This window comes from Crinia signifera, chromosome 3, assembly GCF_055691185.1.
Source record: "Crinia signifera chromosome 3, ASM5569118v1, whole genome shotgun sequence".
NCBI classification, from domain to species: domain Eukaryota; kingdom Metazoa; phylum Chordata; class Amphibia; order Anura; family Myobatrachidae; genus Crinia; species Crinia signifera.
This window is the reverse complement of record NC_139219.1, coordinates 227802556-227827001: the sequence shown is the minus strand read 5'-3', so window position 1 is coordinate 227827001 and position 24446 is coordinate 227802556. Positions and strand designations below refer to the sequence as shown.

Sequence of the window (24446 nt, the reverse complement as noted above, 5' to 3'; positions counted from 1 at the left end):
TCGGGACGTACCGGCAGTCGTGACCTGTGATTCAATACCCCCCTACAAACCTTATTATCACACATCACAGGATTATTTTTTCAATAGTATGCACTGTATTAATCTAAAAAGTTTGAACTTTTGCTTCAATAACAGCCCCTCCCTATATCTTCTACTTTCTAACGTATTGTATTGTAGGGATACTTGATTCTACCCTTAAACATACAAAAACAGTAGTTACCACATATTTTGATGGCAGAATAGTTAAATGAACAGGCCTCTAATGTAAAAGAAAAGGCAATGGCTTGTCTTTTCTCTGTCTAGTGATATTTTACAGATTAACCTACTGTTTAAGCATTATAGCTGTGGGGACTGAAAGTAGAGAGGGTTGATCAGGTATTAACTGCCCTCATTGATTTTGTCCTAAGGACTGTTTCAGATCATTATTTTAGTGTTAATACTAGTGCTGTGCTTTAATCCTATGATTACACTTTAACTTCATCTATTTTTATTGCTATCATATACCTTATATGTAGAAAGTGAAGTATATAGTACTGTAGAGGAAGTCTTAAACCAAAAGTAATTTCTTTTATATCAATATATCTTTAGAAAAATTTGCTAAACAGAATTTCTGCGAAATCCAAATTAAATACATTTTGTAATCAATGTTTTATCAGTAAATCATTATAATTCACAATCTCTAATGGTGTATTTAAATCCAGAAGCATAGACAAAAAACTAACCTATTAGCATCTATGTTTTCATCTATGTTGATATAATGATTACAAGGTAACATCATCACTGTATGAAAATACAGACCTGACAGTACTTGTCATCATAAACACATCCACATTCACTGAGAGAAACACAAGTGCTTCCACTGAGCACAAAGCCATCATCACATTCACATCCATCAGTGCACGGCTTGTTGCAGATGTTTGGTGCATTCTGGTCCAGACATGTAGCCGGGCAGGCAGTGGTACATACGTCATAGTGACTGTTATCAGGACATGGGATGGCTGAGTGACATTAAGAAAATGGAGACATACATTTAGGTTATTCAGGATTTCTAATACTCTAATAATAATAATAATTTGTCATTATTCTTTCCAAACATGTTCTGCAAATGCTGGAGTATACTTACGACAGAAAGTAGAGTTGCGCCAAGCAATGGTAACTTCTGCACTTTGACAGGCATCAGCATAGGCTTCTATGGCTGTGCACAAAGCATCATCACCCAGTACGCACAGATCAAATATACAGCTTTCAAAGTAGCGGTCTGGGTTGATTACTGAATGACAGGCCTGGAAAGGACCAGCTTTATTTGTTAGCAAACCACAGAATGCATTACTTCCATAGAGGGTTTCAGTCTCTGGAGGACATGGAGGTGTAGGGATAGTTGGTGTACATAATGGATCATCATCTTCCACCTTCCAGCTGTCTCCAAGCTGATTAGAGTTCTCTGCTAGTTCTTCATTGGGCATCAAGAAGTCATCATTCCGGTCACCATTTAAGTTGCCACAAATTCCACAGGTCTGGTTGAAATAAGTTGTCGGAACCTTGACATTAACTGTATGATCATTGTCATAAGAGACTGTGAGCTGGAAATTCGTCTCTAGAATAACATATCGACTACTTCTTGTCACTAGCAAGGATCCATTCACTAAGCTTATTGGCAGATTTGTCCAAATATCATTAACCTAATAAACAACAATGAAGGGACTAGGTTAGATCAAAAGTACTCAACAATAGACATTTTCAGAAGGAGGGAATTCATAGAAGGTTTTTGTTGAACTTACCAAAACACGACTGGGCTCATTCTTAACAATTATTATTTTATGCTCATAAACATCTACTATAACTTTCTGTATCCAAGAAACTGTTGGATTTCCACGGTACTCGTTCTTTGCTTCAATGTTAAAGTATGGCAGAGAAGTAGCATTGGTGCAAAGCTTGGACAGGGTGTAGGTGCATATTCCCATAAAGTGATGTACTTCTTTATCATATGTGGTGTAGTGAGGGTCTCCATAGATATCACAGTTGCCGAATGTGAGCTCATAACAGTCAGGTACTCCATTCATTATGCCACAATATTTGCCAGGAGGACATTTATCAGATTTGCAGACTATACTGCCACCTGCTGAGGGGCAGTGGCATTTTTTAGAGCAAGTGTCATCTGTCCAGAATTCGGAGCCTACAGGATAATGTTTGCCATCTTCCCAACACCCACACTGGCTACTTGGAACACACTTCTTATCATAGAGGATGTATCCCGGGTCACAGACACATCCCTCAGTACAAGGAAGATTACAATTAGATGGTGATCCTGGATTGACACAAGTAGCAGGACAGGCTGTACCACACTGCTCATAATGACTGTTTGATGGACACTTCAGGGCTGTAAAAAGAGTAGTAAAGAGTTAAGGAAAATTGCATTCATAGCATCATTATTATGTCAATATTAAGGAAACATTAAAAGATATAAACTATTTAATTGAAAAAAAATATTTAGGACAAGTTGGATCTCTTGTTTGCAGGAGTCCAATGTGCAAAATCACTCTTTCTCTACACCTGCCAAACCATCTGCACCCATCTTTATATTAATACATTATAGAACCACTTTTGATAGTTGTGGTGTGGTTTCACATACAGGTGATATTCACATTTGCATACCTCCCAACCAATGTTCCCTCTAATTTTACGAAGGCTGTGTGCGGCAAAAGATTTTGGCTGGGCAACTTTGGAAGGAAATTAAAAATTTTGTGCATCACTTATATATAACTGCAAAATGACATTCAGCATTTGTGTTAACTTTACTTCAAAATGATATTAAGCATTTAAACATTCAAAACACAGCACAAAATGTAGTTAATGAGTAAAACACACATTAATTGAGTCCACAACTGCAAAAAGGGAACACTGCTGCTTTGTGCGCTCTGTTGTATTGTCTGTGCGCACGCTCTTCAAGTTGTGTGCGCGCGCACGTGCGCACAGCTTAGAGGGAACACTGCTCCCAACAGTCCCGATTTTAGCGGGACAGTCCCGATTATCAGGGCCTGTCCCGCTGTCCCACGCGTGGCCGGCAGTGTCCCGCGGTGAGGTGGGGCTGTTGGGAGTCCCCTCTGTCGGCTGCTAAGCAGTGGGGAATAAACGCTGTGCGCATGCGCACAGCATCTATTTCTGCAGCCAGGGGGCTGGGGACATGGCTAGAGGCTCACAGAGCCTCTGGGTCATGCCCCCATAGCGGCAAAATGGGGACATGACCTCGCGGGAGAGCCGCGGTATAGGCCACGCCCCGAAATTAGGCCACGCCCCTCGAAAAATTTAGGCGCATCAACTGTGTCCCGCCTCCAGAGGCTTGAAACTTGGGAGGTATGCATTTGTTCTTTGTTATTTGTGAACTCACAGTGAATGTAATTGTTATTCGGCCTTAACCTCACTCCCATTGTGTAACCACAACTGGGTAAACTTACAATCTGTCTGGCACGCATCATAATAAGGGGGCCTGGGTCCTGAGACAAACTAAATATTGATGCCGGACATACAGTAGCAGAGCAACTTTTTAGCATGTCACTGGTGCAAGTTCTCACATTGAGACTAATGGTTGCATCTAAAGATGTGCCAAGTGTAGACGCCCTAATCCTTACACATTCCGATATGCAGCAGTACACCAGGGAAGGGCTAGAAGTGGTATTTGCATAAAGTAACAGAAGCAATACCAGCAAAGAATGGACACATGGGTGCTGCATGTTCCAACTCTTAATCAGGCCCCAATGTTATCCCGTAACACAAAGCACAATAGCAGTAATTTAAGTTGAAATAGATGCAAATTAATTTTTTATGCACTATGATGCCGGAAAACTATTTTGATTGATGTATGTCTTAATACTATAAATTATATTCTGATGTTCTACTTACGGCAGAAGGTATCATTTCTCCAGGGATCTATTGTAACTCCATGAGACTGACAGGACTGGGCATAGGACTGCAGACTGTCACACAGGGCACCAGGATCCAGGTCCAGCTCACACAAGTCAAATGCACAATTAGTGAAATATACCAAGGGATCTATGACATTGTGACAGTTTTTAAATGGACCGTTCTTGTCGGTGATAAGTCCACAGAAGCTGCTGCTGGCAATGGTGTCTTTCTCATCATCAGTACAGTCTGGCTGATGTCCTGGTCCAGGAGGGCATCTGCAAGCAGGATTATTACAGTGATGCAGATCGTAGAAACATGATGGTCATTAGGTAATAAGTAATGGCAGATATACTGATACTAGACAAAATTGAAAACGTATTTTATAGGAAATAATCGTTGCCAGATTAAACCAAAGATCAGTATCAATGCTTGTTGTTATTTTTTGTAGTGATTGGATTATCATTTTTCTGTCAATTACTATTAAATGCGAAGGGTGAAGTAGAGTAAATTAAATTTTAATGGAGGAAGGGGGGTGGAGTAGGATATACTACAAAGTACTCTTGTACCCAGCAACTGGAAGGGCAAAAAGGAGTAGAGTTGGTAGCAGGTAGAGAGCACATTGATGGCAGCGGCAGTGCTAAGAGCAGAGAATGAGGGAAGGGTGTAACTATTAGCACAAAGGGTTAATAGTTGTTTATGGAAAGGGCAGTTTTAAGGGCTTGTTTGAAGGTGGTTATACTGGACAAGAATAGATCATCTGAAAAAACAACTACATGAATTCCAGAGCAGTGGGCAGAACTAGAGAAGTGTTGTGAGATTTGGAAATTAATATTGACACACTGAGACAAAACTTTTCAATAGTACAAATATAAAATTATTTTATATTTTAATATTCTCTTGTTCTGTAAACCGTTCTGCACAAAGAGTATAACTATCTAAGGTTATATATTAATGTTTTGTTCTAAATTAAATCCAACAAACAATAACATGCACAAAAGGCAATGACATAAAGACTGATGCAGAAAACTAAAATGCCAAATATACATAATATAAAATTGATAGACTTTAATATACAATGTTGTGCATTCACAAACTAACGTCTTGTCAGTAACTGTAAAGTAAAGTAACTTACATGGTGTCATTGTCCACCTGCCAGCTGTTACCAAGGCTGTTTGAGTCTGGCTCTAAGTCCCCATCTGGGTTTAGGAAGTCATCTGTCTTATTGCCATTGAAATTTCCACAGAGCCCACACACTTTATTGGCATAGCTGCCTGGAATAGTCACAACCACTCTATGGTTTCCATCAAATGCTACGCTCAGACCAAATGCTGTTGTGACCAGGACATCATGTCCACTAAGGAAGATATTAACACCCGGAGATAGGGCTGCTGGTAATATCACAGGGCTTCCATCCACCTGTGTCCACACAAATATGACATGAGAAGGTGATAATAGAAAACACAAATTTAATTACTGCGTGTAATGATAAGTTAACTTTAGACATTCCATCTGAAAAATATAACAGTATTTTCTATATTAAATGAGAACAAGCTGTAAACTGACCTTAATCACTCTGCCCTGCTCCAGTGTGATCCTGTATCCGTGCACATCCACATTGACATACTTTACATAGGATACCCCGGTGTTGCCTCCCCTGTGCTCATTGGCTGCTTCCACATTGAAATCGGTCAGGTGTCCATCAGTGTCACAGAGCTTAGATAGAGTGTATGTGCAGGTCCCCATAAAGTGATGGACTTGGTTATCAAAGGTGTAATAATGGGGGTCTCCATTGACCTCACAGGAGCCTAAAAATATATTAATTGATGTGAAAAACATATTTTCCTATATTTTACTGTACAGTATATCCTATATTATATATCCACATCTGCTAATAATTTCAATATGTTAAGAAGCCAAGAACAAGACAATGGAAAAATGGGAATTATGTGGTATTTATTTTTCTACTGTACATTTTGTTTTATGTATTAAAAGAACCAATAATGAAGAACATTTCTGTTTCCAAATCAATTCTGTATTTGCAGCCCAGCCATGCAATTTGCATAGTCATTATTATATATATACTGTAGCAGGAAAAAAAAATAAGTTTCATGATGAAACTAATATGATTGTTCTTGGTACGTACTGTATATAGCTATATATAGGAATGGGATATTTTGTCCAAAACTCCTGTAGACTAAGTAAATGTATTTCCCAATGACAAATATACTGTATTTACTGTATACAGTATGTGCATGTTGTAAGGGTGTTACAAATAATATAAGTCTCTTAGATTAATAAATTCCAGAACATTTGGCATTAGGAATACAGTAGATGAGTGGAGTACAGTCCCAATAGAACCCAATTGCAGAGCCCAATATACAGTACCATGGAAACATAGAATAACAAAAAATCTTAAATAAATAAAATTTTAGCATATTTTTAATTGCTACCTGTCCGTTCCAAACTTTATATGGATGGAACACACTCATCCAAATACAATGCGAGACCCAGTTAATTACAAAACAGTGCTAGGGTCTCTTAGAATTACAGATGCCTCTACCATACTGCTTACCAAACAATTATTAAATGTACCTGTAGGAGGTGCAGGAGTTGTGGTTGTTGTTGGAGTTGAAGTTGTCGTGGTTGTGGTTGTTGTGGTTTCTGATAAAAGAACAATTGCAAAAAAGTAATATACTGTATATCATTATTGATCTCAGGTCACAGCTTACTTTAGATTGTAGTGTAATGTAACAGGTTCAAGATTAACAAATCACGTTTAGGCTGTTTTTTATTTAAATGTACTGTTAGATAATTGTCAAAGTCCTAAATGGTCTCCATAAATAGGATTTAAAAATGCTAGTGTAAATCATTTACACGTTTATCCAGCTTGAGCCTGTGATTTATCTGCCACTTGATAACAATCAGCCCACCTGTCATCAGAGTAACCTTCAGCTTTCTCAGGTGTGCAGTCGAGGTTAGTAAATCTCCATAACCAGATGCAAACACTGACTTTGGCTTTTATACAAAATGAAGGTGATACGCTTTCATTTTGAGAACGGATCTGGTTGCCACCCCTTCTCTTCCTACAAATGCCCCAGGCTGGGACTTAGGGCGCATTGTGTGCGCAGACACAGGGCCTGTTTTGCACATGCAAAGAATAAGTCATGCACAATGCCCCACCATCTGACTCATATGCTAACCAATGGATTACCTTACAAGTCTGAGTCACTGAATCAACTGTGTCCACATTAGTTATTAGTATTACAGTACCTAGTGGTTAGCATTTATGTTGCCATTATCAGATATCTCCCTAGGAGGTTGGTTATTCACCTACTAATCTTAGCTGCTTCTAAATACAGAGATGGCTGTTCTTTAAGAATATGCCCACATTGCCCATTATTCATTCTACATATTGCCTTTCTGACCTGTATTTGCATGTAACCAATTCTGTGTCATTTATAATGTATGGATAGGTCAGGGATGCAACCAACCAATTATTGGATCCTTTGGACATTCTGGCTGATATCAGCATGTCTAGCAGACTAATAATTGGTGCGCGGTCATGACAGTACACTACTCAGATATAATCTAAGTATATGCCCAGTATATAGCAGCACGTTGGCTAGGAAACATATTGGTCATATACTGGACAGGAACATAATAAAACTCAGAATAAGCTTCCTTTTATTTGTGGGTTTTCAATTAGTGATTAAGGGTAGAGTGTACTTCTGAGCTCCATCTGAGGTGAGTCAGAGCATTTTGGAAAATAGGGGCAGTTCTAGAGAAGCAATGCAAGTGTACATGAAAGTGAGTAATACCCCTTTCAGACAGAAAAAAAGACCCGGGAATTTCCCTGCTCTTGCCGTGTCGACCCGGGTTTTTCTTCTGTCTGAAAGGGTCAACACGGGTCTAAAGTTCCGGGACTTCGACCCAGGTATTTACCTGGGTTTTTCCCGGGTCTGTATTCCAAAAACCCGGGTCGCCGGCTGTCTGAAAGGAAATGACCCGGGTTTTTGGGATTATTACACATTGTTAGGCACTGATTGGCTCTCCTGGTGGGGTGCTGGCTGATTGGTTGTGAGGATAGGCTTCTCTGATTGGCTGGGAGGGCATGGCAATGGAGCTGGCCTCTGAGGTCATTAGGAAGCTGAAAAAAGGATAGCATGGCCCACTGGTAGAAGCAAGAGGTGAGAGCTGCTGGCAGTGAGAGGGGAGGAGGATATCGGCAAACAGATGACTGGGACAGTCAAAGATGCCACAGTGTACTCAAACATTGCAAATATACTGACAGCCATGTGAGGTAACATGTACCTTCCAGTATATAAAAACAATAAAACTTGTTTACAACATATCCTTGTGTCATGCCATTGTTTATGCAATGCAGTGAGTAGTCACCACCCACTTTTGATGACCTCATCTCTGTGTGCCTTTAAAACTGTCCTATTCTTATGACACACAGAGTTTTGCAGGAAAAATCCGGCTTCTGTGTGAAAGGGGTCGACACAGGAAATACCCGGGTTTTTGCTCCTGTGTGAAAGGGGGTCAGCCCCTTGCTGCCTAGTTGTACCCGGGTTTTTGTATCCGGGAAATACCTGGGTTTTGGGGATTTTTCTGTCTGAAAGGGGTGTTAGTTAGAAATGTGTTCTGGGATTAGTGTATGAACCTGCAATGGTCCATCTATTTCCAACAGCAGCTCCAGTCCCAAATGAAGCTTTCATCGCCTAAAAGGGGTTTACACATCTAGAAATGGTATATATATATATATAGGGTTACCACCTAGTCCCTTTAATTCCGGACACATGTTAATTACACTGGTTCTGTGGCAGTTTAAAATCAGGTGAAGTGGAGTCTTGAAGTCAGCCAGCCACAGAACCTGTGTAATTAATATGTGTCCGGAATTAAAGGGACTAGGTGGTAACCCTATATATATATATTCTCAGGGCCACTATCCAAAAAGTGTACTAGCTACTGTATATATTAGCTGTAAACTGCTCAACAAATAATTTATATGCCACTCAAGACTGAAACAACTGCCTTTCAACAGCAAGTGTAATACCTCAAAGGAAAATTCACATGACTACATAATAACCAGCAATGCAAAGCAGAGATTTACAGTATATGCTTTCATTATTTTCTGATTTGATATAGACACACTGGGCCAAATGTAATAGGGTGAGAAAGTGAGAGATTTTGGGAGAGTTTTCCCATGTTTTTTAAAGCACCAATCAATTACCTGGCAAAATCAACCTGGTTTTGCAGTGTAATTGATTACTGCTTTAAAAAAAAGGGGAAAACTCTCCCAAAATCTCTCACTTTCTGAAACTCTCACCCTATTACATTTAGATCACTATGTATTGTGAAGGTATACAGAAAAGTCAGTATTGAGAAGGAGAGGTAGTCATCTTAAACTTTGCATACAGCTCAGACAAATCCGATTCTGCATAAAGAAGTGAAGTCAAGACAGAATAAGGAGAGATTTGGAGCATTCATTAAACATAAGCAGCAAACAGTAGTGCAGAAGTAATAAAGTAATTCAATTTAATATAAGTACAAGAAAAATAATTCACTTACCACAAACTGTGTTCTCTTTCCAGTCTATTTCGATACCATGGCTTTCACAGGCACTAGCATAAGCCTTTAAAGCATTACAGAACTGATCTGTGTTTCCTCCACTGGCACAGAGGTCATACACACAACTCTCAAAGTATAACTGGGGAAGAATGTATGAATGACAATCCTTGAAAGGACCATTGCCAGATAAGATGACTTTACATAGAACTTCATATTCCATCTCTGATTTGGAATCACAAGGAGGTAGCTCAACAATATCATCATCACAGCTAGAGAAGGACAAATGTGCTGTTAGTAAAATAAAAAAATGTTGTCTGTTCACGATTAGTGGCCAATTCAATTAGGAGTGAGTTTGTGAAAGAAAGCTACAGTAGTGTTGTAAAACTCAAATACATTGTGTGAATGCAAGATTCAATTAGAAATGGCAACTTATAGCATTTATGGTGGTGTTGCGCTTTTCTACAAAAAGTGACCTGAAAGAAGTGCATGAAAATGTGGGAGAATCATCCCAGACCCCAAAAAAGTGGAACCCGGGACAGCAGGTCCATATAGAAGGCTGTTATTGACCATCATTTTGAAAATATAACTAGTGTTTTTCACAGGAAATGTATTAGGATGAGAAAACCAGAAAGTGAGCGATTTGGTAAGAAATCTCCAGTTTTTTTAAAGCGCCAAAGCGCCAATCAAGTGTACTGTAAATGATTGCCAATTTAAAAAAACTGGGGATTTCTTGCCAAATCTCTCACTTTCTGGTTCTCTCACCCTATTACATTTCCCCCCAGATGTTAAAATGAATTGTAAATTATTTGAATATTTTTTATTAGTTAAGTAATTTTTATATACTTTACATATTTATACATTTAACGTGTTACTTAATAAAATGTTTCTGTATATTTTAAAGGTCTTGCCAACTTATAGATGCATTAAACAAATGTGTCGACCTATGGAGGGGGGGGCACATAGCATCCTGCTTCCCGGCCTACCCCAGAACTGCTGGGCAGGATGGAATTGTGCAGTTTCACTGAGAAAGGAGTGCCTGCTACCCAGAGTACATGTAATACTCTTTACGATGCTAAAATGTGCAACCGACAAATTCAAATATGATTCACTTTCATGTCTTTAGTGTAAAACCACTTTAGTATGAACTATTAACCAATATGAAGTATCAGTTATGGATAAATTGCAATATATTATGAGCATTCTTAGGTGTTAAGAAGATTATCCAACCGGTATGGGAATAGTGTACAATATTTAAAAACTGGCAAATTATTCTATGCTGTACCAAAAATAATGTACAGCATTTTTTTTTTAGTATAAAGTATAATTTTATATACAAGAATAATTGAGGTACAGTAATTAAATAGTTTTAGACAGTATTCTGTCATTTGTATTTTAAAGTTTTTAAATTTGTTTATCCATATTTAAGTGTATATGCAAGTCCTATACAAACATATAATTAGTATCAAGTAAAATGTTACTGTTGAAAAATGAATAAAGAATCCGCTCTATGATTTATACTGATTCATTTTTTTGCACTTACATCCAGTTGTCATCAGGAACACGCCAGCTGTTTCCAAAGTCATTAGAAGTAGGTGCAATTAAACCATCCGGTGTTAGGAAATCATCCTGTTGGTTACCATTGTAGGTGCCGCAGAGTCCACATAGCTGTCCTTTGAAGAACTCAATTACTCTAACCAAAAGTACATCGTCACCATTAAATCTAACTTGAAACCAAAACTTATCTTGTAGAGCCTCTAAAATCACAAAGGAATCCTTTAAATGTATGGCGATGTGAGGTGTTGGGTACTCAGGTAAAGTGACAGAAACTCCATTGATCTAAAGGAAGGAGGATTATTAAAATGGTTAAGATATGTGTGATTATATTAATGAGTGTCATTAATTTATTGTCAGTTTAGTGGAACTTGATGCTTCCATTAATATTTAAATCATTGTAAAATGTTCTTGTGAATTTGAATATGTTAAACAACCCTAACAAACACCATTTACCTCCACAACTCTGTGTTTCCCCAGTTCGATATGCAGGTTATCGATATTAACTGTCACTGAATTTAGAGCTGTCCAGCTTAGGCTTCCTCTGTGTTCATTTCTTGTTGTAATTGAAAAGTTCATAGATGAGTTTCCGCAGGTCTCCACAGCTGTATAATGACAAGATCCTTGGAAATGATAAAGTTTTCCATCAAAGGTGACGTAGTGTGGATCCCCATAAATGTGACAGTCTGAAAAGTCTGCTGGCACACAGGTCTTAATGCCATCATAGACTTTGCATATATCCATGGGAGAACAAGACCGCTCCTCACAGCTCACTTGGTTGTTTCCTTCACACACACAGAAACTTTCACATTCTCCCACCCAGAACTCTTCGAATTTCTGTAGAAGAAAATGTGTAGAAATATTAATATGTGTGATGCTAGAGTCTCCTGTATATAATATTGCAATGACAAGGTGCTAAATATTACTGCTGGGAAAATGTATTGTAGCAAATACTGTATCTATTTTTACATGCAACATTTGTATAAAAGACTTGTGTGAGAAAAAAGATTGCTGACACAAATTGCACTGTACACAAAAATCTTACACATTTTGGCCCTTATTCTGATTGATGCGGACTTTACCGCGTACTTACGGATCGCGTCTTTCTGACGTCTGCGCATGCGTGGAGAACGCTACGCGCATGTGCCACGCCTTGACTCGGTACCAGTTCGGCCAAATCCCGTCCAAAACTGTTCACCGCTATCAGTCGGGAAATAGGGGCGTATTATGGGCGTCATGCGGAATGACACATGGGCGTAGTTTCAAAGTGGGCAAAACGGGGCGGAAACATGGGCGGACACGGGGGAGTACACTTATGTTGGGGGGCGTACATTCGGAAACCACTACGAATGCACGCGATGAAAAAAGGGCAGAAATGTGCGGTGTCCACAAGTGTACTATTGCTTTGCGGACACCACTCGTTCATGCGGTTGGCGAACGTACGCCTAATGACTACAACCATTAACACCTGAACCCAATAGAATCTACTCCTTTACTCATTACTCACTAATAGGACGCTTGTCAGTGCTTTAATTGAAACCATTGCTGCTTCAAGGAACCCGTACTAAACACCCACATATGCTGTACTTGTCAGACACTTTCAAACTGCTAACAATGGACATGACAGAATATTAATACTAGCAATACACATGTGTATTTGACATGTACTCATGAAACCACACATTTTGGGTAAAGTAAACACATTTATTTATATTCATGTCACAGTCAATGGCAGTGTGATGCAATGACCATAAAATAATACATACAAACAATAAACAACATGGCAGGAATGCCGCAAAATAAATAATAATACAAAACAAATATAATTGCACACAGATGGACTCCAGCACCTCCTATGTGCCACTGCACATGCAGCCAGTGGGAAATGAGGAGGCTGCTGGCCCTTCTACAGCAGGGCAAGCTGCACCTGACCATTCAACAGCAGGGCACCCTACACCTGGCCCTTCTGCAGCAGGCCAACCTGCAGCTGGCTCATATGCACCATCAGCAGAATCATTTGGAACACAACCGGGGACTTCACAAGATAGTACCATGGCCATCACTTCAAGTACAGCTGACAGTAATGCCAGGCAAAAGAGGGCAACAGGGGAACCACAAAGGACATATGAAGCAAGGCCTCAGCTGGTTCCCCTCAGCACGTGATTGGACACAAGAAGCTGACACACACAGCACAATGGAAGATTTGGGAACACATAACGGCAGAGATTAATGCAGCCACAAGTTCATTTCCGACCACGTTTGGCCTTGGTAGGCTCCTTGGCCTGTGCAGCAGCTCTTCGGGGACGGCCAGATGCTGGGGCAGGTGGAGCAGATGATGTGGAGGGGTTGGCTGGTCTACCCCTCCTGCCAGCAGGGAGTGTTGCCGCTGGTAATGCACCAGAAACGGATGCCATTAGGACCCTGTTGCTGGTAACCAGCTCCACCATAAGCTCATTATGGTGGAGGAGGAGATCATTTTGGCGGGTGGCTTGCTCGGCCAGCACCTGAGCACTTGCAGCCATGGCCTGCATGCTCGCAGCCATGGACTGCTGGGTGCTGACCAAGCTCGCCAGGATCTCCTCGGTCCTACGCACCCGTTCTGATGCCAAGTCTCCCTGCTGGTTGATGTCCCCAAGCACCTCGGCCAAGGCGGCCAAATCGGCTTGGCCCGATGCCTGCTGCTGCACAGGCCTACCTCTGGGGCCAGGTGGCACGGACTCCTCCACCTCCTGAACAGAGTCGTCACCAAGCGGTGGGGTGTCTGTGGGCAAAGATAAACACAATTAGGAGACATTCTACGATAATTACTTGCACAAGTTTATGGCATGACCAATATTTACCTTCCAGAAAAGACGCAAACACTTCAGCTGGGGCCTCGCTATCCATAGTGCTCACCCCCCGGATCTCCTCAACTGATATGCAGCTCTCGGCCATCACCTCCAGGGGGGTGAGCTCTAGCCCTGATGGCATGGGGCCGGCCCCAGATGTCTGGCTGTGGTCCCACCGCTTGGTCAGCTTCCTCTTCAGGTTGGTTTTGAAGTCCTGCCACCTGCAATGTAAGTTGACATATTAATACATGTCACTCCCAATGTTAGCTGTTGCAGCCATTGCTCTGTGCTACATATTACAACATGTGATTATTGTCCCATATATAATTTTACATGCAACTATGATATCAACCGTTACAATACACATTCACAATCACCGTACTCTAACTCACAATGAAATTACATGGCAATAATGTATGTGTATTGTAACAACCTCACGGGCCATTTGCTAAATGCATCTAAGCATCAATTCAATCATTACTTGGCTATTACTGGCCACATGTATCACAAAACAACTTGCCTCTTCTTCACATGGTCCGTCTCACGAACTTGTGGCGCTACTTCATTAATCTCTGCCGTTATCTGTTCCCAAATCTTCCATCTGCGTGTGTGTGTCAGCCTCTCGGATGGACACTCTATCCAATCACGTGCTCGGGGAACCAGGATGGCCAGCTCCTGTGCTTCATATGCCTTATTTTTTTTGGGTGGTTCCGCTGTTGCACTGGCTCGCCCCTTGCCACGTCCCTGGCCACGCCCCCTGGCACCAGTCGCTGCACTTGAAGTGCTGGCCATGGTACTACCTTGTGAAGTCCCCTGTTGTGTTCCAAACAATTCTGCTGATGGTGGATATGAGCCCGCTGCAGGTTGGCCTGCTGCAGAAGGGCCAGGTGTAGGTTGCCCTGCTGTAGAATGGTCAGGTGCAGGTTCCCCTGCTGGAGAAGGGCCAGCAGCCTCCTCATTACCCACTGTCCGCATGTGCAGTGGCACATAGGTGGTGCTGGAGTCCATCTGGTCAAATAGTTGCTGCAGCACTGGGTCCACCTCTGGTTGGGTTCCAGACATGTTAGCAACAACATTGTCACCTTCTAATACACCTTTATATACTGTTTGTGTAATCTGTTTGGCGGACATCAGCGGCAGCTGCGTTCCGTGCGTGAGCGTACGTCGCTGGTTTTTCGCGCCGCATACGGTGGCGGAAATTCCATTGTGTAAAACCTGGCGAAAGTTCGACATGAAATACTGGTCACCAATGCTAACATTGCATCGAATCTTCTGATACACCTGTGACTATTGCTCAATACACATGCTATTTGCTAGCATGACATGACATTTCATTCATGACTACTGTGGTATTGTGGCGTTTTAGTGCAAGCTAAAAGTAGCCCATTCCCTTAGAGAATCCAGGCCACAAGTCATGCAATACTCATCTCTACTGTTATAGACCACACATGTGAGAGCCCTATAAATAATGTCTTCCTGCTAGAATCATTTGTCTTCAGATCTGGACTTGTCAGGGTCTAAGGTAAGCTCTTCCATGCTCCTTGTAGATATGATATCCATTAACAATGTAAGTGTATGAATGTATGCACTATTGCCTCACTGACTACAGATTGTTGGGCCAGCAAAGTGGTGTATTATTATTGCAACATGTCACATGTTCACTATTTCACTCACAGGGCTTAAACCTGTGTGGGTTCATCTATTGCAGGACAACATGTCCCAGCAATAGATGAAATGTGTCATAGTACATGATGTCTGCAAAAAATGCTGACACCTTTATCTGTGTGTTTTGGACGGTGTGTATTGAGTTCATATTATTGTGTCATCATTAGAGAATCAAATGGATCTGCGGGATTTCATGGGGCGGCCATCTATTGTACGTATTGAAGGCTACAAATCTATTTGTAGTGGGATATGGCCATTATGTGCATAGGTGCATCAGTATTTATGTTCATTTCTTTATAGGTTGCAGAAGCTATTATGCGCTACATGGAGAGGAGGCTAAGGGCACTTGCGGCTCTCCCCACTCGTCGGCCAAGGAGGCCAGGACGTGCTAGAATCTATCGCACACGGGTGACTCTGTTTGCTATGCCCGATGATGAGGTACTTACTAGGTACCGGTTACCGCCACATGTCATTCTGGATCTGCTCACCTTAATTCAGAGCGATCTGGAACCTCTACACGGGATCACGACAGCAATTCCGCCTCACACACAGCTGCTGGCGGTGTTGCATTTCTGCGCCTCAGGATCATTCCAACAAGTAGTGGCAGTACTTGCTGGAATATCTCAGCCGGCCTTCTGCCGAATCCTGAGGCGTGTGACGTCGGCCATGTTCAGGCGCAAGGGGCACTTCATGGCCATGACATTTGCCACCGAGACCCTGCGCAGAAGCCAGCAGGCCTTCCATCAAATTGCTGGCTTCCCTAATGTGATAGGGGCTGTGGATGGCACCCATGTACCATTTGTGCCTCCATCTCGAAGTGAGAAGATATATAGGAACCGCAAATTGTTCCACTCACTGAACGTGATGGTGGTATGTGGCCCATCCATGGAGATTCTCGCCTTCAACTCGAAGTTTCCCGGAAGTGCCCATGACTCTCATGTCATCCGACAAACCGGGATATGGCATAGACTCCAAGAGCTGGAAGGCCGTGATGCGTGGGTTCTGGGTGACTCCGGTTACCCATGTACGCCCTGGCTACTTACGCCGTACAGCTCCCCAGCACCGGGCCCACAGGAGGCATTCAATCGGGCGCATGTTGCCACCAGGCAAGTGGTGGAGCGCTCAATTGGGCTTTTAAAAGGTCGATTTAGAGTGCTCCACCGCACTGGTGGTGACTTACAATATGCGCCTGAAACGGTGTCGAGGATCGTGGGCCTGTGTATATTTTTCCACAACATTGCTGTGCGGCGTGAGATACCCTTTGATGAGTGGGAGGTACCATCTGAGCCGCAAGATCCGCCCATGCGCCCATCCCGCGCCCCTGAATGCCGGAGGGGATACCAGCTGCGGGACTCTGTGGCGCAAAGATACTTCAGGTACATGTTATTGAGTTGACAGAACACACCAATTAATGTACAAATCACCCCTTCAAATAAGTACAGTGTGTTAGTTGTCAGTGTTACAACACGAAAATTAGCCAGCCTGCCCTCCTAATGGCAAAGAAATAGGAGATATTTATCATATGTGCTTAGTTTGGGGGGAAGTTCAATATAGGTGCTAATTATTATACCTTGGACAAGGGATCTTATGTGTTTGTTATATCTTCATTATTGTAGTTGATACTATCCCTGATGACTGGTGAGTACATTGATTTATTCTATCATGTGTTGGGGATTATTTCCTGTGTTGATGTATGATTTGTTTGCATATATAGATATATATCTATATATGATGTTGGAATTTATTCACATGTTTCAACATTTCAAGGAGCATGCAGGCAGGCAGGCAGGCAGGCAGGCAGGCAGGCAGGGCTGGTGTATAATGCTGGTTTCAGGATACCTGCAAGTGTGTGTATGTGTCTTTTACACATAAATGTACGCATACACATAGATGCATAGAGTAATTAATGCTAACTACAGCTATGCGTTGCTAAGCTATAGCACGCGTTGCTTGGCGGAGCGCGGCCTTATTGGATTTGCTAAGGGCATACACACTGTGTTTTATATATATCAGATTTGTTCATTGCCATACATCAACACTACGGTTTTGAAGGCATGCGAATTTGTCACCATTTGTGTTGGCGCAGAGACGCTGTTAATGTCAAAATGAACAATAAAGTTATTATCACAAATAACTGTGATCAACCAATGCCACCACCTGATTGGTTGATAGATGCCATTGTCAACATGGCGGAGACACGAAGGGCAGAACCCTTCACGCATGAGGAGCTGCGAGTTCTTGTCTCCGTCATGGAGACAAGGCTGGGCCGTGCAGGGCCCTTTATAACAAACAGGCACAAGCGGAGGGCCTATGCTGCGGCAGGGCGCCGAATTTACGCCCGCACTCGGGTGCGGAGGTCCCTCGGGCAGCTGGAGAGGCGGTGGTCGGACCTCCGCAGGCGCCAGCCCCAGCTGCTTCACCAACTCAGGGGCGAAATAGCTGAGTGTGAGTATTTTAGCTATGAAATTTCGCACTTACAACATAGCATATATAAACAATAAAATGTGTCTCATGATAAGTGGGTGTCCATGGGTTTAAAAGTCCATAGACTGTTATGTGTGCTTCTTCCTGGTTAACATGCAGTCATGTGGCTTTTATATGTAATGGCATAGCATTGAGGATTCTGATGCATACAATGTGCCAGATCTAATATGTGTTACACATTGATAAATGCCTGGGTTGTAATGTGTGAACAAATTACTACCAATCACATACTAATTTAAATGTCACTATTTGGAATCCATTAACAGTAAGGAGCTACTTTCCTGCATCGTTTGCCATCATTATCACCCTTCCATGTATGTCTTGTTTTGGATTAATAAATGTGCCCCAATGAGCCAACATTGACCATGATGTTTTTTTCTACCACACAGCACGAGCCCGAGCCCGACAGGCCCGTCAAGAGGCGGAGGCAGGCCTGGCCCAGGACGAGGGCCAACACCCCGAGGAGGACGTGCCGGCAAGGGTGGAGGAGGAGGAAGTTGGCCAGGAGCAAATGGTGGAGGAGGAGGTGGAGGAGGAGGAGTTGCGTGAGGAGGTGGAAGAGGAGTTTGTGGCGGAGGAGGAGGTGTTGGTGGCGGAGGAGGAGGAGGAGGAGGAGGAGGAGGAGGTGGTGGTGGTGGTGGAGGAGGAGGTGGAGGAGGAGTTGGAGGAGGAGGTGGAGGAGGAGTTGGAGGAGGAGGTGGAGGAGGAGTTGCAGGAGGAGGATGTTGTGCCCGAGGAGATGGCGGAGGAGGGGGCTGAGGAGGCCACAGTTGCACCGGACACCTCCAATTCAGAGGGGGAGGAGGCGTGCCAGGCACCGGAGTCGGCGCAGATCGGTATGTTGACATAATGCATAATTCATGAAGTAGTTGTACTGGTATTTGTTTTTTAGCACTGGTGATTACAAATTTTGGGCCCATACTAATCATATAGACCCCAAAGTGGGTAGCTACAGATACAGGTACGGGTTAGATGGGGTGTCCAAGGCATCCCTTTCATCCAGGACACCTCTGAATTACACAGGTTTGTGGGATGGGTTGGAGGTCCATTTTGACTGCCACATAACCGTTGTAGTTAAACTGGATCCTGGAGTAAAGGGATGAGTGGATCATTTGTGGCTTAAATTCACCTGCTGCAAGCGTGGATTATGACCCATCAAATAGTGGAATCTATATTGTTGGTGAATGTTATTTATAAACTCTAGGATGTATGCTATAAATGGAGTATGGCCCGGCCTACCTTGGAATGGAGTCAGAAGTTGCCAGTGTCCCAGGAGCCTCCTCTACCTAAACACCCCCTGTACTTCAGTTTTTTTTTTGGCCGTCACAGAATTGTAGGTTGGTTTAGACAGAATTATGATTTTGAGGATGTGTACTGTGCATTCCTTACATTTGCATAACTCCCATGCCACGAACCATCACTGAACTTATAGACTGAGCAGATTGTGACAAGTTCTTATTGACGGAGCCCATGACCTGCTTGTCATTGGTTAGTCATGGGTGGGTTGTGACTGAGAAGAAACAATATGACTGTTATGTCTTCTGCAGAGTAAAGTGTATAGGCCAAAAAATACAGTATGTAGTAAATAACTTAGCATGTATGTATATATGTGTCATATCTATTTATCTATGTGTGTCTCTATCTCTCTACATCATGGGTCCTCAAAGTGCGGCCCTCCAGATGTTGTGAAACTACAAATCCCGCCATGCCTTGCCACAGTTTTAACACTTCCTTATAGCAAAACTGTGGCAAGGCATGCTGGGATTTGTAGTTTCCCAACATCTGGAGGGCCGCAGTTTGAGGACCCATGCTCTACATAGATATATATATATATATATATATACACACATGTCACCTAGCATTTGTGCAATTTCTGTCGCAGTATGTGAAATGTATGCAAGAATAACATGACTAATTGTTGCCCCTTTGACATGCCCACAGATGACACCACACCGGCAGATGAGGGTGTGCATGGGGCCCTCCGGCGACTGGAGCACCATCTGCGGCTGGCGCAAGCAGACCTGCAGGACCTGAAGGACCTGCTTCTTTAATTTCTAATTTTATATTTTTTTCATTATGTTATTTGTCTCGTTAATAAAAATCTTTATGCAAGTTCACAGTTGTTGGTTTTATTTGCACTTTAAATAGTATATGTGTAGATTGTTTATAATCTTTTACACAGGGTGTAATACAAAGCATTGCACTTACATTGCTGTAAGGGTTAATGTGTGCAATGCATGTGTTAGGCATGCTTGTAAGGATATATTGGAATCTAATTGATTCCAATTCCAAATAAGCAGTTTTTTATGAGGATAGGTAATTGAATAAGTGGGTCATGTGATGTCTTGCAGAAGATACTTCATAGTGGGTTGTTTGGCGTAAATCCTCCGCTTACGTGCGGTAGCACCGCTTGGCTCCCGGTCGGATGCGGTATTCCCGAGCATACTCTGTAATACTCTGTAATACCGTGCCGAATCGGAGTGTTTCTCCCGCACACGCATGATTTGTATGTCGTCCGTAAACACGCCCTGTTCTTAAAGAGTGAGTCCGTCCGAATGCGGAGGACACGTGGGCGTTTCTACGGACGATGGCCGCATGCGGCAAAACACCGTGGCGTGCGGACCGCTCCGTAAGAATGCGGGAATTTCCGCACAGATCAGAATAAAGGCCATTGTGCTTAGACATGCATATGCTTAGAATGGTGGAATGGATGATACTAGTGGCACGCAATCATTGGCTATGTAAAGTAAGAATATATTTATATATATATATATATATTTATATATAAATAGAGAGAGCGAGAGAGAGATACAGATGTACCAGCGCACTCGCCATTCCTAAAAATGGGGTACAAACAACACTTTCCAGGTTGGGGTGCAGTGGCCTGTGACCACACACTCTAGTAAATACAAATAAAGCAGCATTACAATGGCATCATTATAGTCCACAGTTCTCTGTTAGAATGACTTTATAGATGACAAGCTGGGACTGTTAGAACCACCTACAAAAAATGCTTTGTAACTTGACCGAGGAGCACATTTTTCTAATATGTGGTGTAATTATATATATATATATGTATTAAATATTAAGGGGGGAATTCAATCCCTGCCGCTATTTCCAATGGGGGCGCCTATTCAATGCTGTCTTCCCGACAGTATTGAACGTCCATGAATTATCACGATCACGGCTGGATCTCATTAATCAACTGCCGTTTACGCGCACATGACCCCTATTTGCTGATTGGCAGGCGAGACATTGAATCCCGCCTGCCGATATGCATGCGAGCAGAACAAAAATGGGCTAGGAGGGCCACGGGGCTGTCGGGACGTACCGGCAGTCGTGACCTGTGATTGAATACCCCCTACAAACCTTATTATTATTTTTTCAATAGAATGCACTGTATTAATCTAAAAAGTTTGAACTTTTGCTTCATTAACAGCCCCTCCCTATATCTTCTACTTTCTAACGTATTGTATTGTAGGGATACTTGATTCTACCCTTAAACATACAAAAACAGTAGTTACCACATATTTTGATGGCAGAATAGTTAAATGAACAGGCCTCTAATGTAAAAGAAAAGTCAATGGCTTGTCTTTTCTCTGTCTAGTGATATTTCACAGATTAACCTACTGTTTAAGCATTATAGCTGTAGGGACTGAAAGTAGAGAGGGTTGATCAGGTCTTAACTGCCCTCAATGATTTTGTCCTAAGGACTGTTGCAGATCATTATTTTAGTGTTAATACTAGTGCTGTGCTTTAATCCTATGATTACACTTTAACTCCATCTATTTTTATTGCTATCATATACCTTATATGTAGAAAGTGAAGTATATAGTACTGTAGAGGAAGTCTTAAACCAAAAGTAATTTATTTTATATCAATATGTCTTTAGAAAAATTTGATAAACAGAATTTCTGTGAAATCCAAATGGCAGATTAAATACATTTTGTAATCAATGTTTTATCAGTAAATCATTATAATTCACAATCTCTAATGGTATATTTCAATCCTGAAGCATAGACAAAAAAACTAACCTATTAGCATCTATGTTTTCATCTATGTTGATATAATGATTACAAGGTAACATCATCACTGTATGAAAATACAGACCTGATAGTACTTGTCATCATAAACGCATCCACATTCACTGAGAGAAACACAAGTGCTTCCACTGAGCACAAAGCCATCATCACATTCACATCCATCAGTGCACGGCTTGTTGCAGGTGTTTGGTGCATTCTGGTCCAGACATGTAGCCGGGCAGGCAGTGGTACATACGTCATAGTGACTGTTATCAGGACATGGGATGGCTGAGTGACAAGGATAGAATGGAGACATATATTTAGATAATAACGTATTTCTAAGATACATATATATAGCATGTAATGTGGCGGCACTCTTGATAAAGGACTTGATTACCACCTCACTATATGCTATATCTATCCCGCCGTTGGTTGGATTGGAAGGCACCACCATGGCTGTTCTACTGTATGTTTTGCGAACGCTGGGCATCCATGACTCTATATATAGTTTAACAACACAAACATAAAAAGTGTATCCACATTTACAATTGTTATATAATTTGTATTTCCATGTTTAATAGAATAATACATGTTCTGCAAATGATGGAGGATACTTACGACAAAAAGTAGAGTTGCGCCAAGCAATGGGAACTCCTGCACTTTGACAGGCATCAGCATAGGCTGCTATGGCTGTGCACAAAGCATCATCACCCAGTACGCACAGATCAAATATACAGCTTTCAAAGTAACGGTCTTCGTTGATTACTGAATGACAGGCCTGGAAAGGACCAGCTTTATTTGTTAGCAAGCCACAGAATGCATTACTTCCATAGAGGGCCTCATTCTCTGGAGGACATGGAGGAGTAGGGATAGTTGGTGTACATAATGGATCATCATCTTCCACCTTCCAGCTGTCTCCAAGCTGATTAGAGTTCTCTGCTAGTTCTCCATTGGGCATCAAGAAGTCATCATATCGGAGACCATTTAAGTTGCCACATATTCCACATGTCTGGTTGAAATAAGTTGTCGGAACCTTGACATTAACTGTTTGATCATTGTCATATGAGACTGTGAGATGGAAATCCGTCTCTAGAATAACATATCGACTACTTCTTGTCACTAGCAGGGATCCATTCACTAAGCTTATTGGCAGATTTGTCCAAATATCATTAACCTAATAAATAACAATGAGGGGACTAGATTAGCTCAAAAGTACTCAACATTTTCAGTAGCAGGGAATTCATAGAAGGTTTTTGTTAAACTTACCAAAACACGACTGGGCTCATTCTTAACAATTATTATTTTTTGCTCATAAACGTCTACTATAACTTTCTGTATCCAAGAGACTGTTGGATTCCCTCGGTTCTCATTCTTTGCTTCAATGTTAAAGTATGGCAGAAAAGTAGCATTGGTGCAAAGCTTGGACAGGGTGTAGGTGCATATTCCCATAAAGTGATGTACTTCTTTATCATATGTGGTGTAGTGAGGGTCACCATAGATATCACAGTTGCCGTATGTGAGCCCATAACAGTCCAGAACTCCATTCATTATGCCACAATATGTGTCAGGTGGACATGTAGCAGAATTGCAGATAGCACTACCACCTGCTGAGGGACACCTGCATTTTGTAGAGCAAGTGTCGTCTGTCCAGAACTCAGAGCCTACAGGATAATGTTTACCATCTTCCCAACACCCACACTGGCTACTTGGAACACACTTCTTATCATAGAGGACGTATCCTGGGTCACAGACACATCCCTCAGTACAAGGAAGATTACAATTAGATGGTGATCCTGGATTGACACAAGTAGCAGGACAGGCTGTACCACACTGCTCATAATGACTGTTTGATGGACACTCCAGAGCTGTAAATTACAACACATAGGTGTTATGTTTAAATTACCAAAAGACACATGTATTTTTAAGCACTAATACAGCCAAATGTAATAAGCAGCAGATTTTTGAAAGAGTAGAAATATTGGTGATTCGGCAATAAGATTTAAAATGGCAATGTTTATTGTAGTAAAAATACTTGGTTTTGGCACATGGTCTTTATATAAAATAACATTTATATTGCATCAACATTTTTTTTCCCTAGGAGAACAAACTCTACAAAGTGGCTTATAGTATACTCATAATAAATATATCAAATAACCAACTAAAATGAAATTTTTGTTTATTTAACAACTACAATAAGCTATAAAGTAGATATTTTGGAGCAGTGAAACAAGAATTGTTGAATTCTACCTCGAACTGTTGGTGATACGCATGGTACACTTCTTTTACTAAGATGGGAATAAGACTTCACATGTGATGTTGCTATGGGCAACCAATCAGAATCTACTTCTTATTTATTTAGCACCCTCTAGAAGATAGCAGACAGGATCTGATTGGTTGCCCATAGCAACACCACATGCAAAGTCTT

General features: G+C 41.8%; 1 protein-coding gene across 1 annotated transcript in view; it reads right to left on the bottom strand.

The window, feature by feature from the left end:
• LOC146062969 (IgGFc-binding protein-like) overlaps window positions 1-24446 on the bottom strand; it is a 129864-nt gene that overhangs the window by 28497 nt on the left and 76921 nt on the right. The window contains exons 9-21 of the mRNA XM_083174978.1: window positions 23288-23886; window positions 22640-23195; window positions 22110-22309; window positions 11479-11859; window positions 11012-11307; window positions 9472-9740; window positions 6493-6561; window positions 5464-5705; window positions 5033-5316; window positions 3898-4175; window positions 1779-2377; window positions 1124-1679; window positions 799-998 (exon numbers count right to left, since the gene is read on the bottom strand). Coding sequence (XP_083031104.1) covers window positions 799-998; window positions 1124-1679; window positions 1779-2377; window positions 3898-4175; window positions 5033-5316; window positions 5464-5705; window positions 6493-6561; window positions 9472-9740; window positions 11012-11307; window positions 11479-11859; window positions 22110-22309; window positions 22640-23195; window positions 23288-23886 — 4529 coding nt within the window. The remainder of the gene's footprint in view (window positions 1-798; window positions 999-1123; window positions 1680-1778; window positions 2378-3897; window positions 4176-5032; window positions 5317-5463; window positions 5706-6492; window positions 6562-9471; window positions 9741-11011; window positions 11308-11478; window positions 11860-22109; window positions 22310-22639; window positions 23196-23287; window positions 23887-24446) is intronic.